At 40.2% G+C, this 19,075-nt stretch overlaps 1 protein-coding gene across 4 annotated transcripts in view; it reads right to left on the bottom strand.

Annotated features, from left to right (window-relative positions):
* The window catches only part of CCDC88C (coiled-coil domain containing 88C), a 100,894-nt gene that overhangs the window by 80,317 nt on the left and 1,502 nt on the right, over positions 1 to 19,075 (bottom strand). For all 4 annotated transcript variants that reach the window (XM_027885317.1, XM_027885314.1, XM_027885315.1 and 1 more), the window contains exon 3: positions 11,344 to 11,452. In XM_027885317.1, the coding sequence (XP_027741118.1) occupies positions 11,344 to 11,452 (109 nt within the window). The remainder of the gene's footprint in view (positions 1 to 11,343; positions 11,453 to 19,075) is intronic.

Genomic DNA, 19,075 nt, shown 5'->3' with positions numbered 1-19,075 from the left:
ATCTGTCCTTTGTAAAGGGGTGACAGTCCAAGCCTGACTGCAAAGTCTGTGTGCTAAAGAGAACAGCAGTTCCGTATGTTATAAAAAACAACTGCCTTTTACTCTGACATGCCAACTCAGCTCTCTCATCTGAGTATGTGTGTCTCTCTTCCAGCAGGTTTGGCAGAGTGCTCAAAGCCTCCAAAACAAGGTGTGCTGCTAAGCTCAAGACTGGGAAAGCAAGCCAGTGTATCTTCTGCAGATATTCAAGCAGTTGCCATAAACACTGCAAAACCTCTAAGTACTGATAAACTGTGATAAATACCTTGACACTGGTAAAAGCTGCAATATGCTGCCAAGGAAAAGAGCCAAAACAAATCACTATCTGGCAGACAAGTGCTGGTCTCACAATATCCAAGGGTATCAAAGCAAAACTGCTAAAGACTCTGCCATGCAAGATGCTCAGCATCTCTAGTTGTATCAAGTCAGTCTGAGAACGTCAGTGCCACTTAAAATCAAGTCCTATGCCATACAAAGAAAGCACAATCGCAAGTTAATTGAGATATTTTAGGAAAGAAAAGGCCAAACCGCATCTTAGGGAGACAAGTCTTCAAGCAATAACAAGTTATTTGAAATCTGAATCCCTTGATTGCACCAAATATGGACCCAGCAATTTATAAAGAGAATGGGCTCGGTGAAAAAAGGGAGATCAAAATCACCTTTCCAATCAACATTTTGGCTCAGGCTACAAAGGAAATGCATACTGGAAGAAATGCGAGACAGCTCAACCAAGTTTGAGAATTAGAGCTCTCTACTTTAGTTTCTTCTGCATGACTGGAAGCTGGGAGCTACATTAAGTGCCAGAGCACTGAAGTGTAAGCAAGGCTTCTAATAATGGCAGCTTTTGTGGTCCTTTACTACAGAATCATTCCTCCTGCATGTAAAACTGTAAAGATACATCCACATGCTGTTCAGATAAGCACTTGCCACAAATCCTGAAAACAAAGACAAAGCCTTCGATCCTGACAAACAGCTTTTGCATATTCAGGAAAACACAGAACACCCAGAGTGGGTCTTTTTTGGTTTAATTATTGGGGGTTTTATTTCACTTTTTAAAAATATTAAGATTGAAGAAGTGACCTTGAGACATTTATTACACTAAAAGGACAACTCCTTGTACTTAAATTGTTGCTTTGTTTTGAAGTAACTACACAGTCTTGAGAGACTCCAAATAACTCAAACAGGTAACTAGTCAAATTAGAAGGGGTTTGCTTGTAGGGTTGTTTTGGTAAGTGCAGCTTTTTCTGGGTTTTTTGTCAATTTGCATGGGGTTTTTTTGTTCGCTTGGTTGTTTTTTTAAGTGAAGCATGCTTTACTTTTAGGGTAACTATGGGACTGATAGTGTTTCTTTGAAACAAATGAGCCTTTTGACATATATAGCAATTCTACATTAAATATCAAAATTTAAAAAGAAATTTACCTCCTTCCAGTTTCTAGCAGCAAATGCTCATGCCTCCCCTGGGACTCTGCTTGCTTAGTTTTACTGTAACACAGTTGCTCCAAAATAAACCAGACATTAACCTCAGTACCACCCTCCCCTCTTTTAACACACACTGCACACCTAACAGGTCTTTCTGTGATACAAATTTGACACTGCACTCCCTTACAAATATCTTTTCAGCAGACATATTACAGATAGAATCACCATTAAAAATAAGAAGATAAAACCAAAACACCCAGGAATTTTAAGGTTTCACAAGGAACTTATAGGGAACTTCTTTTGCTTCTCAACCTTACAGCAAACAACTTATGATGTTTTTGAAGCCAGTTCTTTAATATAAGGTAAATAAAAGTGACTTTTCTAGAGAAAGAAGATTGCCTATTGTAGTTTTAAAATATTACTATCCCACTAAATAAATACCTTCCTGTCCTGTGAAAATGATGAAGTGGAATTCACACAGTATTTTTCTTTTGTGCAAAGACAAGCCTTTCCCAACACCTCCCAAAGGAGCAAATGTCTATCACTGTTATCTTGATCACCTAAGACACACTAACTATGTCTAAAAAGCAAATTAAATAAACATCTAGAGATTTTAATAATGCTAATTATGAAAGAACAGACAGTGACAGCTCCACAGGGGCCACTTCTGTCTGCTGAGCAGATTTTTATTTAGGCACTTTTACTGGCCATATGAGGACCCAGCGGAATTTTAACACTTAACTTTCCTTCAACTCTATCTCTTAATCATAATGGGAAACAGGAGAGGCACCAACTCACACACAGCTTATATTCCAACAGCCCATCTAAACAGCTATTTAAAAAAAGGCATTCTGCTTACTTTAAGTACAACATGCACACACTTTAAATTGTTGTCTTATTTGTTCATTTCATAAATCCTTCCCTTTATAAACCAACATGTGTGCAGATGAGAGATGCATGCCTGAGCAAATGATAGCATTGAAATTTCTAAGCATTCATGAGCAGGTGCCTTAATTTGTGCTGGTGCAAAGTCTATACATCATATAAAGTAGGAAATACACCCTTTTCTGCAAATTATCTTCAGCAAAGAAACTAGCACACTAAAGCTCCCTCCTGTCCCCAGGTCTGTTACTTTCTCAGGTCCAGAGGCCTGCTCAGCAGGATAAATCCCATCATTCTTAACAGCATAGGCATCTCCACAACCTTCATGCCCATTTCTTGGCCCAAGTGCACTCACATTTGCCAAAAGTACTGGAGGTCAACGTAAGCTCAAGCAGACCTTTACAATGCAAACCACAGTTTTCAGAATTAAATACAACTCTGCATTAGATTCAGTGCACTGTCTGAGAACTCCCACAGATTCCTGAAACTGATACTTTACTCCTTCCAAATGACAGAGAAGCACCACTTGAAAAGACTTCTCAAATACCTGTCTCAGATGAAAACACACAGTGGAAGAACTGCCTACAGGTCTAACAAGTCACTAAAAAAAAAAAGCAGCGTACAAAAGGGTGAGAGTTCATTACAGAGCTTTGTAACAAAAGCTAACTAGGATGCTGTCAGAGTGGAAAGCCAAGGCCAGCTGAGTTCCAGGCATGCACAAAGAGACACTCACTCTCTGCACCACAGGGTCACAGATGTCACTGGAACTGACAGGAACAAGCCTTGACACCAAACCTTAATCCAGAGCCAGAGTTGTGTAAAAGCAAGACTGTGGACTGAACCCCATGTGTCACAATACAGTATGCAACAATAACCTCAATAATAGTCTTCACAAGTTAAATAACACCTTCAGAGATAGAACATGCCAATAAAAGAAGAACATAAATAACTTTCATTTACTACCTGCCATTAAAAAGCATAAGTTACTTGCTTTGGGAACTCGTATGCAATTTGGGGGATTATGTGACAATCACACTTTATGCATTTGTGGAATTCATCTTCTTTTCTCTTTAAAGACTTTTCATGAAAAGTACTAAATGACATGGAATACATTACAGAAACATGAGCAATAAAGCAATCTTTAACTTTCTTTTTTTTATTATCTTTTAGCAAAAAGTAAACCTCAAAGCTATTTTCAGCTACAAGTGGCATGCAGGCTGTTTTCTAACTTACCCAAAATTGGTAGGTTCTACAAAACTTAATTCCCTCCTTCGCAAAGCTTCGGTTGACAAAAATAGGACATGTGCCCGAAATTCAGGCAGCAAGAACATGGTGCTGTCTGATGAGCCTGTCTGAACAGTAACTTACATCTTAAACCTAATAACCAAAAATACAAGTAGTAGAGGACTGAAATACTCTGTGGCTTTAGCACTGGTAATCACAGCAATAGTCTAGGAGATTAACATTAGGCCTTGGCTTTCATTAAGGAAAGTCACACACTCTCACATTACTCTTTTTTAAGCCATATAAAGGATACTGTGGATGTGTCCTACAATTCAGACGTCACAAGAATTGCTTTCAATTAACATGTCAGAGGTTAAGTAAATGCTGCTGTGTGGGAACCAAACCGCTATTTCATACTGTAAAATTTTTACAGGTCACTTCCATTTGCCTCCGTATTTTAGGACACTGCTTCTCTCTTTTCTTGGCTCAGTTTCTTTATTTGTCTGCACAAAGATTTCACACCCCTCTAGGTTATTAAGCAAAACAAAGACAAGAATACAGACTTGTCAGCCTACTAGTACTGCCCTTTGCTATATTCTAGCTCCAGGAAATTAAAAGTAGCTTAAAACTCAACCCATTCTCTTCCATCTGTTTCAGGTCACTATTTCATTCTGCATTAAAATGCACATAGAGCCTCGAGGGAAAAAAAACATGTCTCTAAGATCACTTCTCTCAAACTTCCAGACAGAATCCAATATATCAGCCAAAATACATCCCAGTATCACAGCCAGTAATCTCAATCAGGTGTCCGACAGCACGCTACTCATCATCTGGAATGGTAGTTCTCACCAACCTGGGAACATTTAAAACTGATGTCTGCAGAAACTTATTTCAACTCTCAGGCAGAAATGTTTGTCTAGTTCTTCTGGAAATGATCAAGAGCATTTTCACTGACAAAGCATCAGACAGTCTGGCTGTTAGTGATGAGTCACCTGCCTCAGTCTCCCTCACTGAAATACTTGATAGCAGGACCTATACAAACGGTCAGTATTTTTGTGATTGTTCCACTGCAGCAGAGTGGTACCACTATTTCCAGGTGAAGAGCTAAATCAAAGACTAACATCAGCGGTTCTACACTTCCCAGAATGTCTGCACCAAGGTCAGTCATTCCCTTGACCTGCACCCACCTCTGTGAATACCTTCACAATACGAGTCTTACATGTTTCATGATCATGCTAACTGCAGAACACAGAGCCTAACTCAAAACATTTTTATCACTGCAGAACCAAGAAAGCCTTGTTAAGCTAACTACTGCATAAATACATATAGACAGTCTGTGCCTGTAGCAAGTTTAAACTAACTGGAAGTCAAATGAGAATAGAAGCGGAAACAAATACACAGCTAATAAGGTCCTACTCCAGGTTGTGCCAGTGGCAGAATCTCCCCAGTCCTGAAGGCCCACTGCCTTACACAGAGCATCTCCACAACAGTACCTTACTCCCAACTTACTTGTCATACTAGCTTATTTATTGTAGACTTGTGGAAAAGACAGAAGCTCGGTGGCTGCTCATTGTTTTTCCTTTGTGCAGCTGTAACTTACGGCCACAAGAACATGCACACTACCTTTGGTAGGTGCAACAATACAATTTCCAATGCAGAAATAATCTGGGAGACTGTATGTACACAGCCCACTCAACTGCACAAAAAAGGGAGAGAACTGCACTTTAGTGCTTGAGATCAGCTAAGTATTTGAATCAGAGAGAGATTATCTGTTGAAGTTTCTGATATCTTGCTCTTGAGAAAGCTGACATTCTCAGTTAATAATCTTGAAACTGAAAGCTCAAGATAACAAAAGCTTACCCCTGAGCCAAAATTAAGATCTCTAGGGAAAAGGAATCGAATGAAAGCAGTGAGTCACTCAGGCATACTACAGTTTAAGACACCAAATTGACACAGTTAGCAAAAAAACTATTAGTTTTACCTAATTCAGTAGGCCACTGTGGGTACAAACTTTCCCCCTCAGAACAGAGGAATGCTTTTTGGTCCGTGGGTGTGTGCATTTCTGTGCATTTCTAGCATTTTGGTGTTTACTCTGTTAAAGATTGGATTACTAGACCACTAGAACTAGCCTGCCTAGTAGGGAAAGATTCCAGCTCATACAAGAGGACATTGCTCCTTCCAGAACTTTATTTATAACCTCAGTACAGTTGCCGGTCCATAAATTGTACCCAAATCTGGAGCTCCAAGTCTGAATTCCTCTTTGCAGTCCAGTCAAGAGCTCTAAACATGACTAAATGCTTCAGCTACTGAAGTGGGAGTTGTTTACTGATCTGGAAACTACTGGTTTTGCCAAGACCTTTGCTGACCCACAGGGAGAACCAGTATTTGCCCCAGCCTGAAAACAAAGTTCTCTTTTCCAGAGGTTAGAAACAGCCTCAGCACCAACACCAAATCACTCACAACAACCAAACTCACAGATAGTTAACATCCCTTAACACATCTGATAAAAACTCAGCTGCTTGTACTTGTTTTACACAACTATAGAGCAGCCAAGGGGACACAGGTCTGAAGAAACGTGCCTTAGAAAGTAAGGTATCCTTGCTCACCATGAAGTGAGCAAGAAAAGGGATTTAGATGGGAAGAATAGGATTTGTGGTGATGCAGCCTGTGAAAATTCAGTTGTTTCATCTTTACCCTCCCACCAATGTCACTTTAATAAGAACACTAGGGCTTATTCTGAGTTTCTTGCTGAAGTTGCACATGCCACACAGTCACAGAACTTGGTTTCAGAACTTTGTCTCAGTACAATTTTTTTTTAATTGAAAGATATTTCCAACCTTTTTAGAAATATAAAGTAATCTGCTAGGTATTTACTGGCCACAACTGTAGGGAATAGAAGCAACAAAAATACAGCCATGACCACATTGCAGTGTTTCTTCCAACAGCATTTCTCATCCACATACTCCAGATGTGACCATAATACCCATCCAAGAAGCAGCCAAGGGATGACATTCTCTCTGTCAGTGTGAAGTTTATCATGTAAATGGTAGGGTTTTTTGCTTGAGAGTGCAGTATATCCTGTTGGGAGTGATTACTGGCATTTTTTGAAGGTTGGGAAGCTACCTGACATCAAAACAGGCCCTTTTACAAAACTCTTCTTTTTATAAACTTCTATCAAAGTGGGTTTGTTTTGTTTTGGGGGTTTTTTGTGTTTTTTTTTGTTTGGTTAGTTGGGTTTTTTTGTTCCTTAGAAAAAAAAAATTCAAACTCAAAGATTGACCCACCGACAGAGTAAGCACAACAAAGCCACTTCAAGCTTCCCCTATCAGCCTGGCTTAGGCTTCTTCCAAAATTCCATAGGTTGTGAGCATGTTACCCAGTGTTGCAGATACCAGACAGTCGCTCTTATGTGGAAACTTCAAGTAGCAGCACCTACAGGATTTAATCAGTCAACCCTTCCACAGGTTGTTGCAGCTCAAGGAGTTTGATTTTGGGTTTTTCTAAACATTCTCTCTTCTCTTTCAGAAGCAGGGACACTGAAACACCACCATGAAGACAGCTGCCACTGCTGGGATTAATCACCATTTAGAAAAGAAGCACAAAGCCACAGGGAATCAAGGCCATAACTGCTCACTGTCAAGAGTGCTTTTTTAGTAAAGCCAAACATCCTTCAGCCTCTCACTACTCACACCTAAACTCTTTTCAAGCCCATTTAACCTGAGCAGTAGAAAAGCCTCAGCAGAGCTCACAATAGAGCATTTCAAAGTGAAGGTAGAGCTCAGGAATAGTAAGATAATTTCACCTTTGCTGCATTGGGCTAGGCAGTGTCAGCTTAAGGACCAAACTATGTCATCAACACAAGGCATCAGATGACAGCTGGAAGCCAGGCTGTTCCAGATGCACTGGTGAGCTGCAGCATGTGGTAAAGACTTCACCCTTTCACCAGGACACACAGCGCCTGCATCAGTGAGAAGTGGATGAGCATCTCTTCTCCAACACACTCAGTTCTCTACAGAACCCTTCAATCAACATCCTCACTGCAGTAACGGACAGTAACCCATAACTTTCTGTCCTATTCCCTCCAAAACCATTTTGAATTCCAGTTTAAAGACAGTCAAGTGTCAGAATTCAGTCAGAGCAAGAAGAGCCACATAAAACTCACACTATGAGTAATGAAAACATTCTGCTGTACTCAGCCCTTTTCCAAGATATGGCACCAATTCCAGAAGTTTTATGACCAGCTGTTTCTTCAGTGAAGCAGTAGTGTGACAGTTATTAAATGCAATTAACGACATATGAAATTCTCATGAAATCCCACAGCAAAATGAGTCATTTGCTCAGTTTCAAAGGAGGTGCCTCTCAAGTCAATAGAAGACCGGCAAAGATACAGCTGCTGAGAGCAGCGAATGCAGAGATGTTGCATGCTACCATTAGTAACAAATATTACATAGCCAATAAACAAATTTAAAAAACACCAAAGCCTGCAGCAACCAGTATTGTCCCCCATTTTAAGAGTCTTGACAGTTTTTCTTAGCAGCCATCAGCAATCCAGTTTTATGCAGCCCAAAGTTGCAAGATGGCAACTCTTCAGAAAATTGCTAATAAACACAGTTAGCAAATTTCTGAAAAAGAAGGTTATTCAAACTGAAAAACAGCTCCTTCATTGCATTTACCCCTCCAAAGTTATGCCTGCTAAAGCACAGATAGGAGTTGATCTTTATAGCTCAAATCAAAGCCAAATTCCACCAGTAACATGGTTTGTTCATAGCCATTTCCAGCACAGACCCTCAGCTTATGAGATGAGGAAAGTTCCAACACTGTAACACCTGGATTCATGCTTCTAGATCAGACCTGTCCTTGTTTTTTGAAGTAACATTATCTGTATTAATGAGAATTTTGCTTTAACAGCTACAAAGATATATGAGAAATCTGACATTAGATACAGACAGACTAGACAATGACATGATCTGAAATGTCAACTACCTTCTGAATATCAGTGTTAATTTTAGTAGGCACTTATGTCACCTTCCTCAGATATAGTTTACAGTACCATGAATTTATGTCACATTCTTGATTGCTCTTGCCCAGTACAGAGAAGTATTCTTTCATACTTATCAATGTCCTTCAATAAAGAATGAAGTGACATTTTTCTCATTCTAGGTTACCTGGTCTACCAAATTGAGTAATTATGCTGCAAACCTGACTTGGGTCCATTAAGCAAAAAAAGAATGTAAAATGTCAGGCGAACACTGTATTTTTAGAGCTTTGTTTCTCTTGAGGAAGCAGAATATTTGTGTTCCTATTGATTGTCAGGAACTTTTCCCTCCCACTTCCAGTCTGCAACCACGTTTTCAGTCAGTAAGACAGTATCCTCATTTTAACCTAGGCTAACATATTAATACTACTTCATCAAACAATGTCCACAACTTCAGCCTATTTAGAAACATCTCTAATATGCAGAAGTAGCCTAACAATATTTAATTATTTTGAATATTTAATATTCCAAAGCACCCATTTGGTTGCCTGTTGAAAAAAACGCCAGTAAAAGCTACTTAAATCATATCCTTAACAAGAAACCTTCCAAACATCTAACAGAGACACAAGTACAGATGTAATGTTATACTTGGCACCAATCACACACAGGGCTTGGTTACAGCATAGATGGCCTTAACTCCCCCCAGACTATGGAGAGTTGAAGGCTGCACACCACCACATGAAAGGCAACCTCAGATTAGCATCACGACCTTGGATTCTACAATACGGATGGAGATATGACTGTGGCAAGGACAAATAAGTTTCTTATATAGTCTTATCAATAAAAAAAAAATTAAATAATTTTAAACTTTGTTGTAACTACATTTTCAGGACTAAATGCAAAGAAAGATAAACTCTCATGACTGCTTTGTTTACATACAGTATATATAGTCCTCAGACAGGATTCGGTAGACAATTTTATGGACTCAATAGGAACATCACTGTTAAGCCTGCTACTGAAAGCCTCAACTAGTGTTTCCCATTGAAAACTCTGTGTCTTAAGTTATTTTAGCTGTTGCTGGCTTTATGGGATTATGACTACACAGCTCAACAGCCAGATCAACAAGCAACATAACACAACTCTGAGTCCCTTTTCTTTTTTCCTGACTCTGATCTCTCTTCAGGTACTCTGAAGAGGTCAAAGTATCAGTTTCAAGACAAAAGAAGCACATGAAGGAAAAAGAGTTTCAACTCCTGAAGGACCAGACTCTTGAGACTGTAAATCTTGTGCGGCTGAGAAGAAAGGGAAAAAGACTAGTCTTATCCTTCTTTCTTGTAGACTTCATATAGACTATTTACTAAGTAACAGAGAAACAAACAACAACAACAACAAGGAAAAAAAAAAAAAAAAAAAAAAACCAAAACAAAAAAACACACCCCCAACCCCCAACTTCGTCCTTGAGTTATGATCAAATGGAATTTCCCCTTAGAAATCACAAGTTTCAGGAATGACATCACACTGCATCTGCATCTACAGTTCTTCACAACAGACACACAGGTCAGCTGTCTTCAGAAATGCATGATACCCTCCTACAGCATCTCAAACCTGAGTTACACACTTTATTTTTCTAGCAGGCTGCTGAAACTCACACAGATGAGTCATACACCCCATCAGAATTTGTCACTTTCCACAAGTCCCTCTTTCAGGCTTCCCTAAGCAAGTCCAGGAACAGAGTTATGGCAGTAACACACAACAGTGGTAGGCAAGCTCAGGAAGAGAACAGCATCAGAAGGCACTACACTACATCTCTTCTGTATTTTGAAGACAAAACGAATACACAGGTTCTTCTATTCATACAGAAAACAAAGTTTTCTGAGCACACTGACATCCACTCCTAGACTATAGCTGGCTTGTTCATTTTATGGTTGAGACACATATGCAGAGAAGTATTTTAACAGTTCTCAGAGTTTACAGCCTGGTTTATACTGTACAGCACTCAAATCTGGCAAAAGATGTGTGGAAGGAAACAGCAGAACAGCTACCTCCTTGCTAAGGAGTCTAAATATACCCAACTGTGTGTATACAGAAATTCTATTTAGAGTAAGTGAATTCACTGCTACAGCTTTCCAGCAGCAGCCAACATGCATGTAAGCCTAAAAAAATGCTCAGCTGTCACCACCATGGTTTCAGAGCAGCACTGTTACAGTAGAGGAACACTGACAGTCAGTTCAAGGATGTCACCTAACAAGTGCACTATTTGAGAGTCTGCACTCACTTCGCAGAGGAGTTCTAAACAAACTGCTTTAACACCAGAACAGGTACAGAGTGTAAGAAGCCTACCTTGAAGCTAAGCGGATTTATTTTTCCTATCAATTTAAGGTTTATATTCTAGCATTAAAAACCATTTCTTCATCAGCATTTTATTTTCTAGCAGTCCCTTTAAAAGAAGGTTACTTATTTTAAACAAGTTTTATATCTAGAAACACTATTTCAATTTCACCAAACCTCTTCACGTACACAACCCACAGAAGAGCCTTTTTACTACATGCACCTCAAACCTCTATCACAGTCTTTGAGCACAAATTGTTCCTCAAAAAAGAGAAAGCAGGGAAACAGCCTCTGGCCAGGAGGAATAGATAGAGAAGATAACTCTATTGCCATTTTCATAAGTATGGCTGAGGTACTTTTACACAGTTTCCTCTCCATTTCCTACAGTAAGCTTCTTTTGAGCCCTCAGCCACTGCACTAGTTAAAACAGTACAGCAATCCCCACAGATCAATAAGCAGAGAGCAGAAATCTCACCTGATAGTAAGTCTTAATGTTTCTGACTAAGATAGTCAGGTTTTGAACCCGAAGATAGGTGTCATTATTTACGTGCTTGTTGACGCGTTGGTTGGTCGGTCGAGGATCTCTATTGAAGAGGAAAGAAAAAATCAAATATTACTAGTTTACCTGGTGTTAAGACTTAACATCTCAATAACGCACCAATAGGAAAACCGACATAAATTACAGGGTATATATAAACATTAATTAACGATAGAATAAGTTCATTACCTTTGCATCTACGTATTAATTGGAAATATTGCTCCATGTTACAAAACACACTACTTTAATTCACATACCACTTCAGGGTAGCTTTCCTCCTTAGCCATATGTCCTCTAAAAAAGATCATATCTACTTTGCTTTGATCCAGCATGCACAGTCTCTGATAATAAGGGGTTTTCCTTATTCAAATAAAGGAAGCCTGGGAAATATTACCATGCTTTCCTTGGCTTTAGAGTTTTATGACAAGAGGAGGGTATTAACACTTGATCAATGATCACTGTGAAAACTGCAAAAAACAAATGTATTACAAAATGAAGGAAAAAAAGAATACTGCACTTCTTACACCCATATCATCTAACTAGATCTCTCATATGCACGCTGTGCTTTTGTTCGATTTTAAAGGAAATAAAATAAAATTCTACCTGGAGCAATTTTGTTTCTAAAATAAAAAATAGGACACAGGGGAAAAGCTGCAAATATTTTAACGTGAGTATATACCTTCAGATACTCTATGTACACCCTAACATGTTACAAAAAAAGAACCTGAAAATCTTTATCTGCCCATAGCATAGATCAAAGCTTTGTGTTTCCCCTCTAATAATGGCTCTTATCAGCAGACTCCTACACAATCCAAACACCTGCCTCCCAGAGCTCTGCTCTGGCTGTTAATTAAGCCATTCACAGCTCTTCCAGGGCCAAATATCAAATTCGGGCGTTGACAAGGAAATAAAAAAGGAACTGATCCAATATTTACTTTTAAAATATATCTGCCAACATTTACATAAGTATGTCAAAGAGTTTGGTTTTTTTTTTTTTTTTTAAATGCACAACCACTCCAGAGCACCTTTTGAGCGAAAGCAGCGCTGTAAGTATGAAAAAATACAGATATTCTGGCGATGAGGGAAAGCTGCCTCAGACACAGTATTAATGTACTAGGACTCAGGCAATGTGAAGTACAAAAGACCAATACTGCCACTGGCATAAACTAGCAAGACACTACACAGCCCTCACAGGAGCAAAGCATTTAGTATACTGACTGGTACTGTAATAAATTATGAAAGAACAAAAAGAGAAAACTGCAACAAGCTTTTAAAGTAAAATCTGTAATAAGTATTGTGTTTTACTGATGCTCAGATACAGCAGTGCAGAAGCCATACCCACAACAGTTTGACAGTATGGGTCCTCAGCAACACTGCGAGTTGGGAGAAGCATAAATGCCACCTGGGCTTGAGCTCAGACAGCACCTTGCCTTCAGTACTCTGAGCAGACGCTGGACCCTGAAGGAAGCTGGACACATTTGCCCTTTTGAGGCAAGGTCATGACAACAAACTGTGAAGCCAAAAGAGAAGAAACATTCAATAAAGAGAAACTGGCCAAACAGGAGGTTCAGCCTGCAGTTCCCAGTTCCTCAGTTTCCATGTGAAAGCTCATGTAGGCAGCACGCTGCCATGCCACGTTCTGGCAGCGTCCCAAGCCTACAGCCAGAAACGAAAGCTTTGCTTTTACAGAAGAGCACTGCAACACTTTCTAGAACGGCACAAAATGGGTCAAAAATCCACAAAATACACCCACCGGCCACAGCAAGGAAGATGTTAAGTCTTTAACAGCTGTAGGCAGTGGAACTGCAGGACTTGGATGAGGTTAATACACAGAACAATTCCTCCTTCCCAGACAAAACCTGCAGATCTTTGCACAGAGGAGATAGTGTTACAAGAACATAAGCACTGGCGGGACCACGCCCTCAGAAGCGATTCCAGAGCTTTTATCCCATCATCTTCGTTTAGGGTAATTGATTGCCCCAAGAGCCCTTAATGCCACTGACCTCAGGGCCCTCTTAACCTGCAGCCAAGCCGCAGCACACAGTGTCACTCCGGCACTCCTGCCACCTCTTCACCACAAAGTTAAAAGCTTCCCTGAAAAGAGAATGTAGCTCAAAACACCCAACGGTTTTGTTTCCTGGAGATATTGTGTAACAGCTTCACACATCACCTCAGCTCACTTCAGAGAGCACCCTCTGCACAAGATACGAAAGGCCAGCACAGCCTACACTTTAAACTACCACAGGACTTACTGTGTTCCACAGGGAAAACTAAACAATTCCTTCCCAACAAGCAACATCTCATCTCTTCTTCATGTACTGACTACAGCTGCTTTTGTTCCACAGACAAGAACTTCCAACTTCCAACAACAGAAAGTTGTTCTTGGAAGGACTGGGAAGATTCCCCTCTCACCCTCCAAAACATATATATTCGTTCTTTCCAAAGGTTTGACGCACATGTTTATTCAGAAAGAATATATTTGTTGCATTTTTCAAACATTCTCTGCATCAGACTTCCTGCCTTGAATGAATCCACTGAGGTCAGCTGGATCCCTCCCGCTGATGATGCCTCTTCCCAGGACACTCGCCCGGAGTGAGATGTGGAAGGGGTGAGATGGAGGAGCCAGGGGAGCCAGCAAGCCACCCACCCAGCAGCAGCCCCACCTGCTGCCTTCCTGCAGAGGGAGCAGAGCAGCCCAGGGCAGGCAGGCCTTTCCAAGGGGGAATGGGGCAACATCCTGAGGCGAGCCGTACTCAGGGGAGGAGCGAGCTCCCTGAAAACCCACAGCCACATACTCTAAGTCATCTCAGGAGAAGTGAAAGAAAAAGGCTAAAAAGCTAGCTAGATCGAGGTACTCCAAACACTGCAACTGGAACAGCCTGATCTGCAGCAGAGCAATGCAGGAACGGGAAGCACAATCCTCAAGGGAAAAAAAGCAACCAAGTAAAATTACACAGTAAGAAGCAAATTCTGGGCCTAAAGACATGTCTATCCTAAAGAAAACAGAGCTGTTGGTAGCACACTCTGCACATCATAGCACCTGCCTGGGTGGTGAAACTTGTTTATGAAGAATTTTATACAAAGAAACTCTTTCCAACAATCACACTGAAAATGAAAAAGATTATTTTGCAACACTAACCCAGTAACCCAAACAAATTCCTGTCTGGATGTATTGAAAAAGCCTGAACAGAACCTCAGATGCCTTTTCAGTCCTTTGATGTTTGGTCTTTCCCTTACAAATATACTGAAAACTAAATTTCTCTTTTTTTTGAAAACCACCTACTCCTCAGATCAAAACAGTTATCTAAATAAGACTGAGACAGCACGGCTGAGGTGTGACTACAGGAGGTACTCCACAAACCAGTTAAAAACCACCCAGGCCAAATACAAAAAGTCTCAAACCACACTATATATCCAAACATTTTAAAGAAGTCCTCCAGTCTGTACACATTCATGACTCTCACAGAAGAAGAGAGGAAAGTAATGGTCAGGATAGAAAGGTAAGTGACAAGTTCACCACACGTGGGGCCAGCAGCACAAATGCATGAAGATGCAACCCCTTACATCACCAATTAATAAAAGAAACAACAAGAAAATCATTTAAACTTTAAAATTTAAAATGACAATCCCATTCCTACCACTTCTGACAAGTCATTTTAATGAGCAAGGGGGAAGGCCCACAATTCTGGCCCAAGGGTTCTGAGACACCAGAAGGAACAGGCATGCCCAGTCTCCTGCAGCACTTTATGGTAACCAGAAATACACCAGTCTTGGACCACTCTGACACTCCTATCATCCAACTTCTTCTTCTATCATCAAGTACAACGATGTCACTAAGGTTGGCAGGGTTTCTAAATTGCCTAGAAAAATGGTAGAAAAATGCACCTCTAAATAAGATTTTAATTTAAACAGATGCACATCTCTAGCCTTCTGGTATTCGTGCCACTTGCTGTAAACCACAAGAAGCGGGCACTTGTGTTCCTGTCACATGGTCTAAATTAAAGAAGACAGATCAACAGCACCACAAACCATGACAGCTGCGATTGAAATGGAAAAACCTATTATTGTGCATTTTTATAATGGGCCTTCAACACAAATAGCTTTATCAGCTGTACTCCTAACACACATTCCTGTTTGCTAAATATTTTGACAAAAAAGCAGGGTTTACTATCATTTAAAAGAATTAGAACAAGCCAATGTGAAAACACTTATGTGCCTGCATGTGTAAACCCCCACGATTTCTTACAGAAAGTTTTATTTGGGAAGTATATGGGGCAAATATTTGATTATGCTTGTAGGTATTATGCCACAGCTGCAAGTGTAGCACTGAAGGCAGTCTATGCAGTGTCGCCACGTGCTAATTTCGTACCAGGAAGTGACACACAGACATCTGAAAAAAGTTCTCTAAAGAAAATCTGCAGAGAAGCTCATTAACATGGTGCCAGCAAACAGAAGCTTGAAACACACAAGTTCCACTTTGAAGATTAGCAAATATTTTTGTATGCAGAGTTTTCAGCCAGTATTGCGAGTCTGCAAAAATCAACGTGTCCCTCATGCATGATTAGGTTGGGGTATGCACTTGAACAGGACACAGGAAAAGGAAACCCCTCATTTATAGCAAAATAATTTGAAAAACTGCGTGCCTCGTTTTAAAATCTAGAGTGAGGAAACCAAACACTGCTGTCTCTTGCTATTAAAGTTAACTCATTGAACAGCGAGGCACCCCTACTGGGAACCAAGCAATCCCCAATTCTCTTAAAAACATTCTTGCTTTCTTTAGAGGTCACCAGGAAGCAAAGGGATCACCAGCAAAGCCCAACAGCTGGTTACCTGATGACCACAATCTGCCTAAGCCCAGGCAAGGATCCCTTCCCCTACTCTTGCACCATGGCTACATTTGGCACTCCTGAGCAAACTACATTTTATTCAGGGCTGGCATTCCTGGGGGCAGTTCATTTCTGACAAGGATGAAGCAAAGACACAGCCCTATTTTCACCTCCTCTCATAGAGCCAGCAGGGACCTGGCAGGCAGGAAAAGTGATAGATGTCACATATCTCTCTAGTGACACAGCCACTGAAACGAATCCACTGCCTAAAATACATTGGCTGTAACTTTAAGCAGCTGGGATCTTCTCCACCCAAAGTTGCCAGACAGCACTTGGGGAAAATCCAAACTATTACAACAGAAATTAGAGGCTGACTGAACTCCTACAGCCCACCCACACCTCAAACAGCTAAAGCCTTACTTTTACTCAGCAATCTCCACTCAACAGGTATATCTGGATTTCTTCACACGTCCACCTGTCTATTTTTGCCCCGAATTAAACTTAAAACCTGCTTAGCTGCAGAAAAAAAGTGTTGTATTTTTAGTAATGAATTTCCCAAGAATCTGGCTTCCAAAACCTTCCAAGAAACATGCTGACTTGCAGCAAAGCACCGCATCACACCTGGTGTTTAAATGCAAGCTCAGGTGCCCCTGTTATTTCTGTTCCAGCAATTAGGCAAGCTGGATAAAAAAAAAGTAAAAATGAAATAACACACGAGTGATGAGACAGCTATCCACATCAGGAGACCAACTCTTTCACCCTGCTACCCCCTGCATCTGTGCTTTCAAGCAATCAACACTATCATGGCAAGGCATATCAAATTCTGGCGTATTTACCAAAGACCCTCCCTCAGTGATACAATTTCAGCAGGAAGAAATCTCCAGCCAAGCACTGAAAGCCATCTTTAGGACCAGGACTTAAAAAAAAAAAAAAAAACAAACAAACTGTTGAGCAAGCATTTCTAAGAACACATTAATTTTTGTATTCTGAAAGCTCTGTGGGGCAGAAACACACCTTGCAAGGCTCTCCTGACTTACAGGCAAGCAGTAATTACACTGTAGTTTCTAAAGGTGAAATCAGGGGAAAGTAAAGGTCAGTCACCACTTTTCTGAGTCGGGATACATAAATAAATTTGCAATCCTTCGTAAATTAAAGAGTCCTGGGCTCTCAGTACAAAGCTTTTGGTTTCAAACTTCTCAGACACCCCCAGAAGCACTGCCAAAGCTGGCTAAAAATGGGGGGAAGAGGCCCAATTGTGTATAACGGGACAGTTTCCTATTCCACACCACTTGTGCTTCCCACACTTCACTTTCTGAGACGCTACTCGCAGAGATGTTTTCCAGACAAAAAAACTAACCACGAGACAAAAATAAACCAAAACCCCACCAACTTATTTACCGGACTGCTTAAAACAAGTAAATATGCCAGGGCATTTCTCATCATATGCCTGAGATCAGACCAAATGCCAGCTAGTGTCACTGCACTCAGCCAGCCTATACGCTTATCTGCCGTTTCCATGAGATCTTATCATTCACTCCTTGTCCCCAGAGCATTGTTCAGTTGCTCCTTAGACTTTAACGACTCTGTATCTCTTCAGACATATTTCAATGGCCAATTACAAAATACTAAAGTTTGCCCACACCACCTGACAAAGCCCTTCTAAAGTGTATTTCTCATACGAATGCCACAGTCACTCAAAAGCCATGTAACTTCATGAATTTACGAGCGACTAAGTTAATTTTTCCTTGTTTTGAAATAAGAACACTGTTGCACATGTAATCAGATAAATGTATTAGATAATGGTGTTAGTTTAGTTAAACCTGCAGCAGACTCAACTGCTGTTCCTTGATAGTTTGGTTGGTCATCTCTGTGCCAAACAAAGTGGTCATAAATCAGAATTTAATTTCCCACAATTTGGAAATCTACGAGCCTGGATCTAAACATTTATACTCGAGGCTCTAATTTACAGAAAGTTATCTTTTTAAAGTGTCATTTTTCCTTAAGAAATGCTGGAGATTATGCCAACAGGTTTTCATCCCACCTAACATTTTGCACCACTAGTTTGTTATCTTCATGTGAGCTGGCTGATCGGGATTCAGTTCCAGTTCAATTTTTTCACTGTTGGTAACATCAAACCAAAAGCAAACTTCACATGGAGCAACCAGGTACCAGAAGATAACAAAACTTGGCAAATTGAGTAGGTGAGGCATGGGTTGTCAGATTAAGTTATTTTTCAACAATTTAAAAGCTTCTAATATGAATTCTTCATTTAAATCCTTGGCCTAACGCTGCAAATCACTGGTGGAGCTTCAGTTGATTTCCATCACTTAGGAGAGTGCAGTACCAAAACTGAGTGATTTACAAAGTCTCCTCATCTGAAATCCAAATACTTCTCTCTACAAATTCTCTCTCAGATATATTTCAGGATATTTAAAAGCAAATACACAGAGAAGAGAACACAGTCAGGATATACATGCAGCAGATCAGCAACAGGAAAGGATGTGGTTAAAAACACAGTACAAGCCCTAACAGCAATTCACTTCGACATGATAGTATTTTAGCACTTCATCTTTTAACCAATTTCTAAGTTCCCTCAACACATGGCGTTCCACTGTTGCGTAAAGAAGTATCATTAAGTTGAGAAGTTTTTTCTAAATTATGTATTTAGTATATAAGTTTACGCAAGAGCAAACAAAGTTCAGATGAATCTCTCCAGTAAAGCTTTATATGACACGGTACTTTCATGTCCTTCTTTGTACTGCCACACACCTTCCATTGCAGCATGTGTGAACAACTGAGAAACTGTAACTGTTTGGGGGGTGAGAAAAGAGGGGTTTAAAAAA

This window comes from Empidonax traillii, unplaced genomic scaffold, assembly GCF_003031625.1.
Source record: "Empidonax traillii isolate 1590-97213 ecotype Southwest subspecies unplaced genomic scaffold, ASM303162v1 scaffold164:size861626, whole genome shotgun sequence".
NCBI classification, from domain to species: domain Eukaryota; kingdom Metazoa; phylum Chordata; class Aves; order Passeriformes; family Tyrannidae; genus Empidonax; species Empidonax traillii.
The sequence above is the reverse complement of the archived record's forward strand: the minus strand, read 5'-3'. Positions and strand labels throughout refer to the sequence as shown.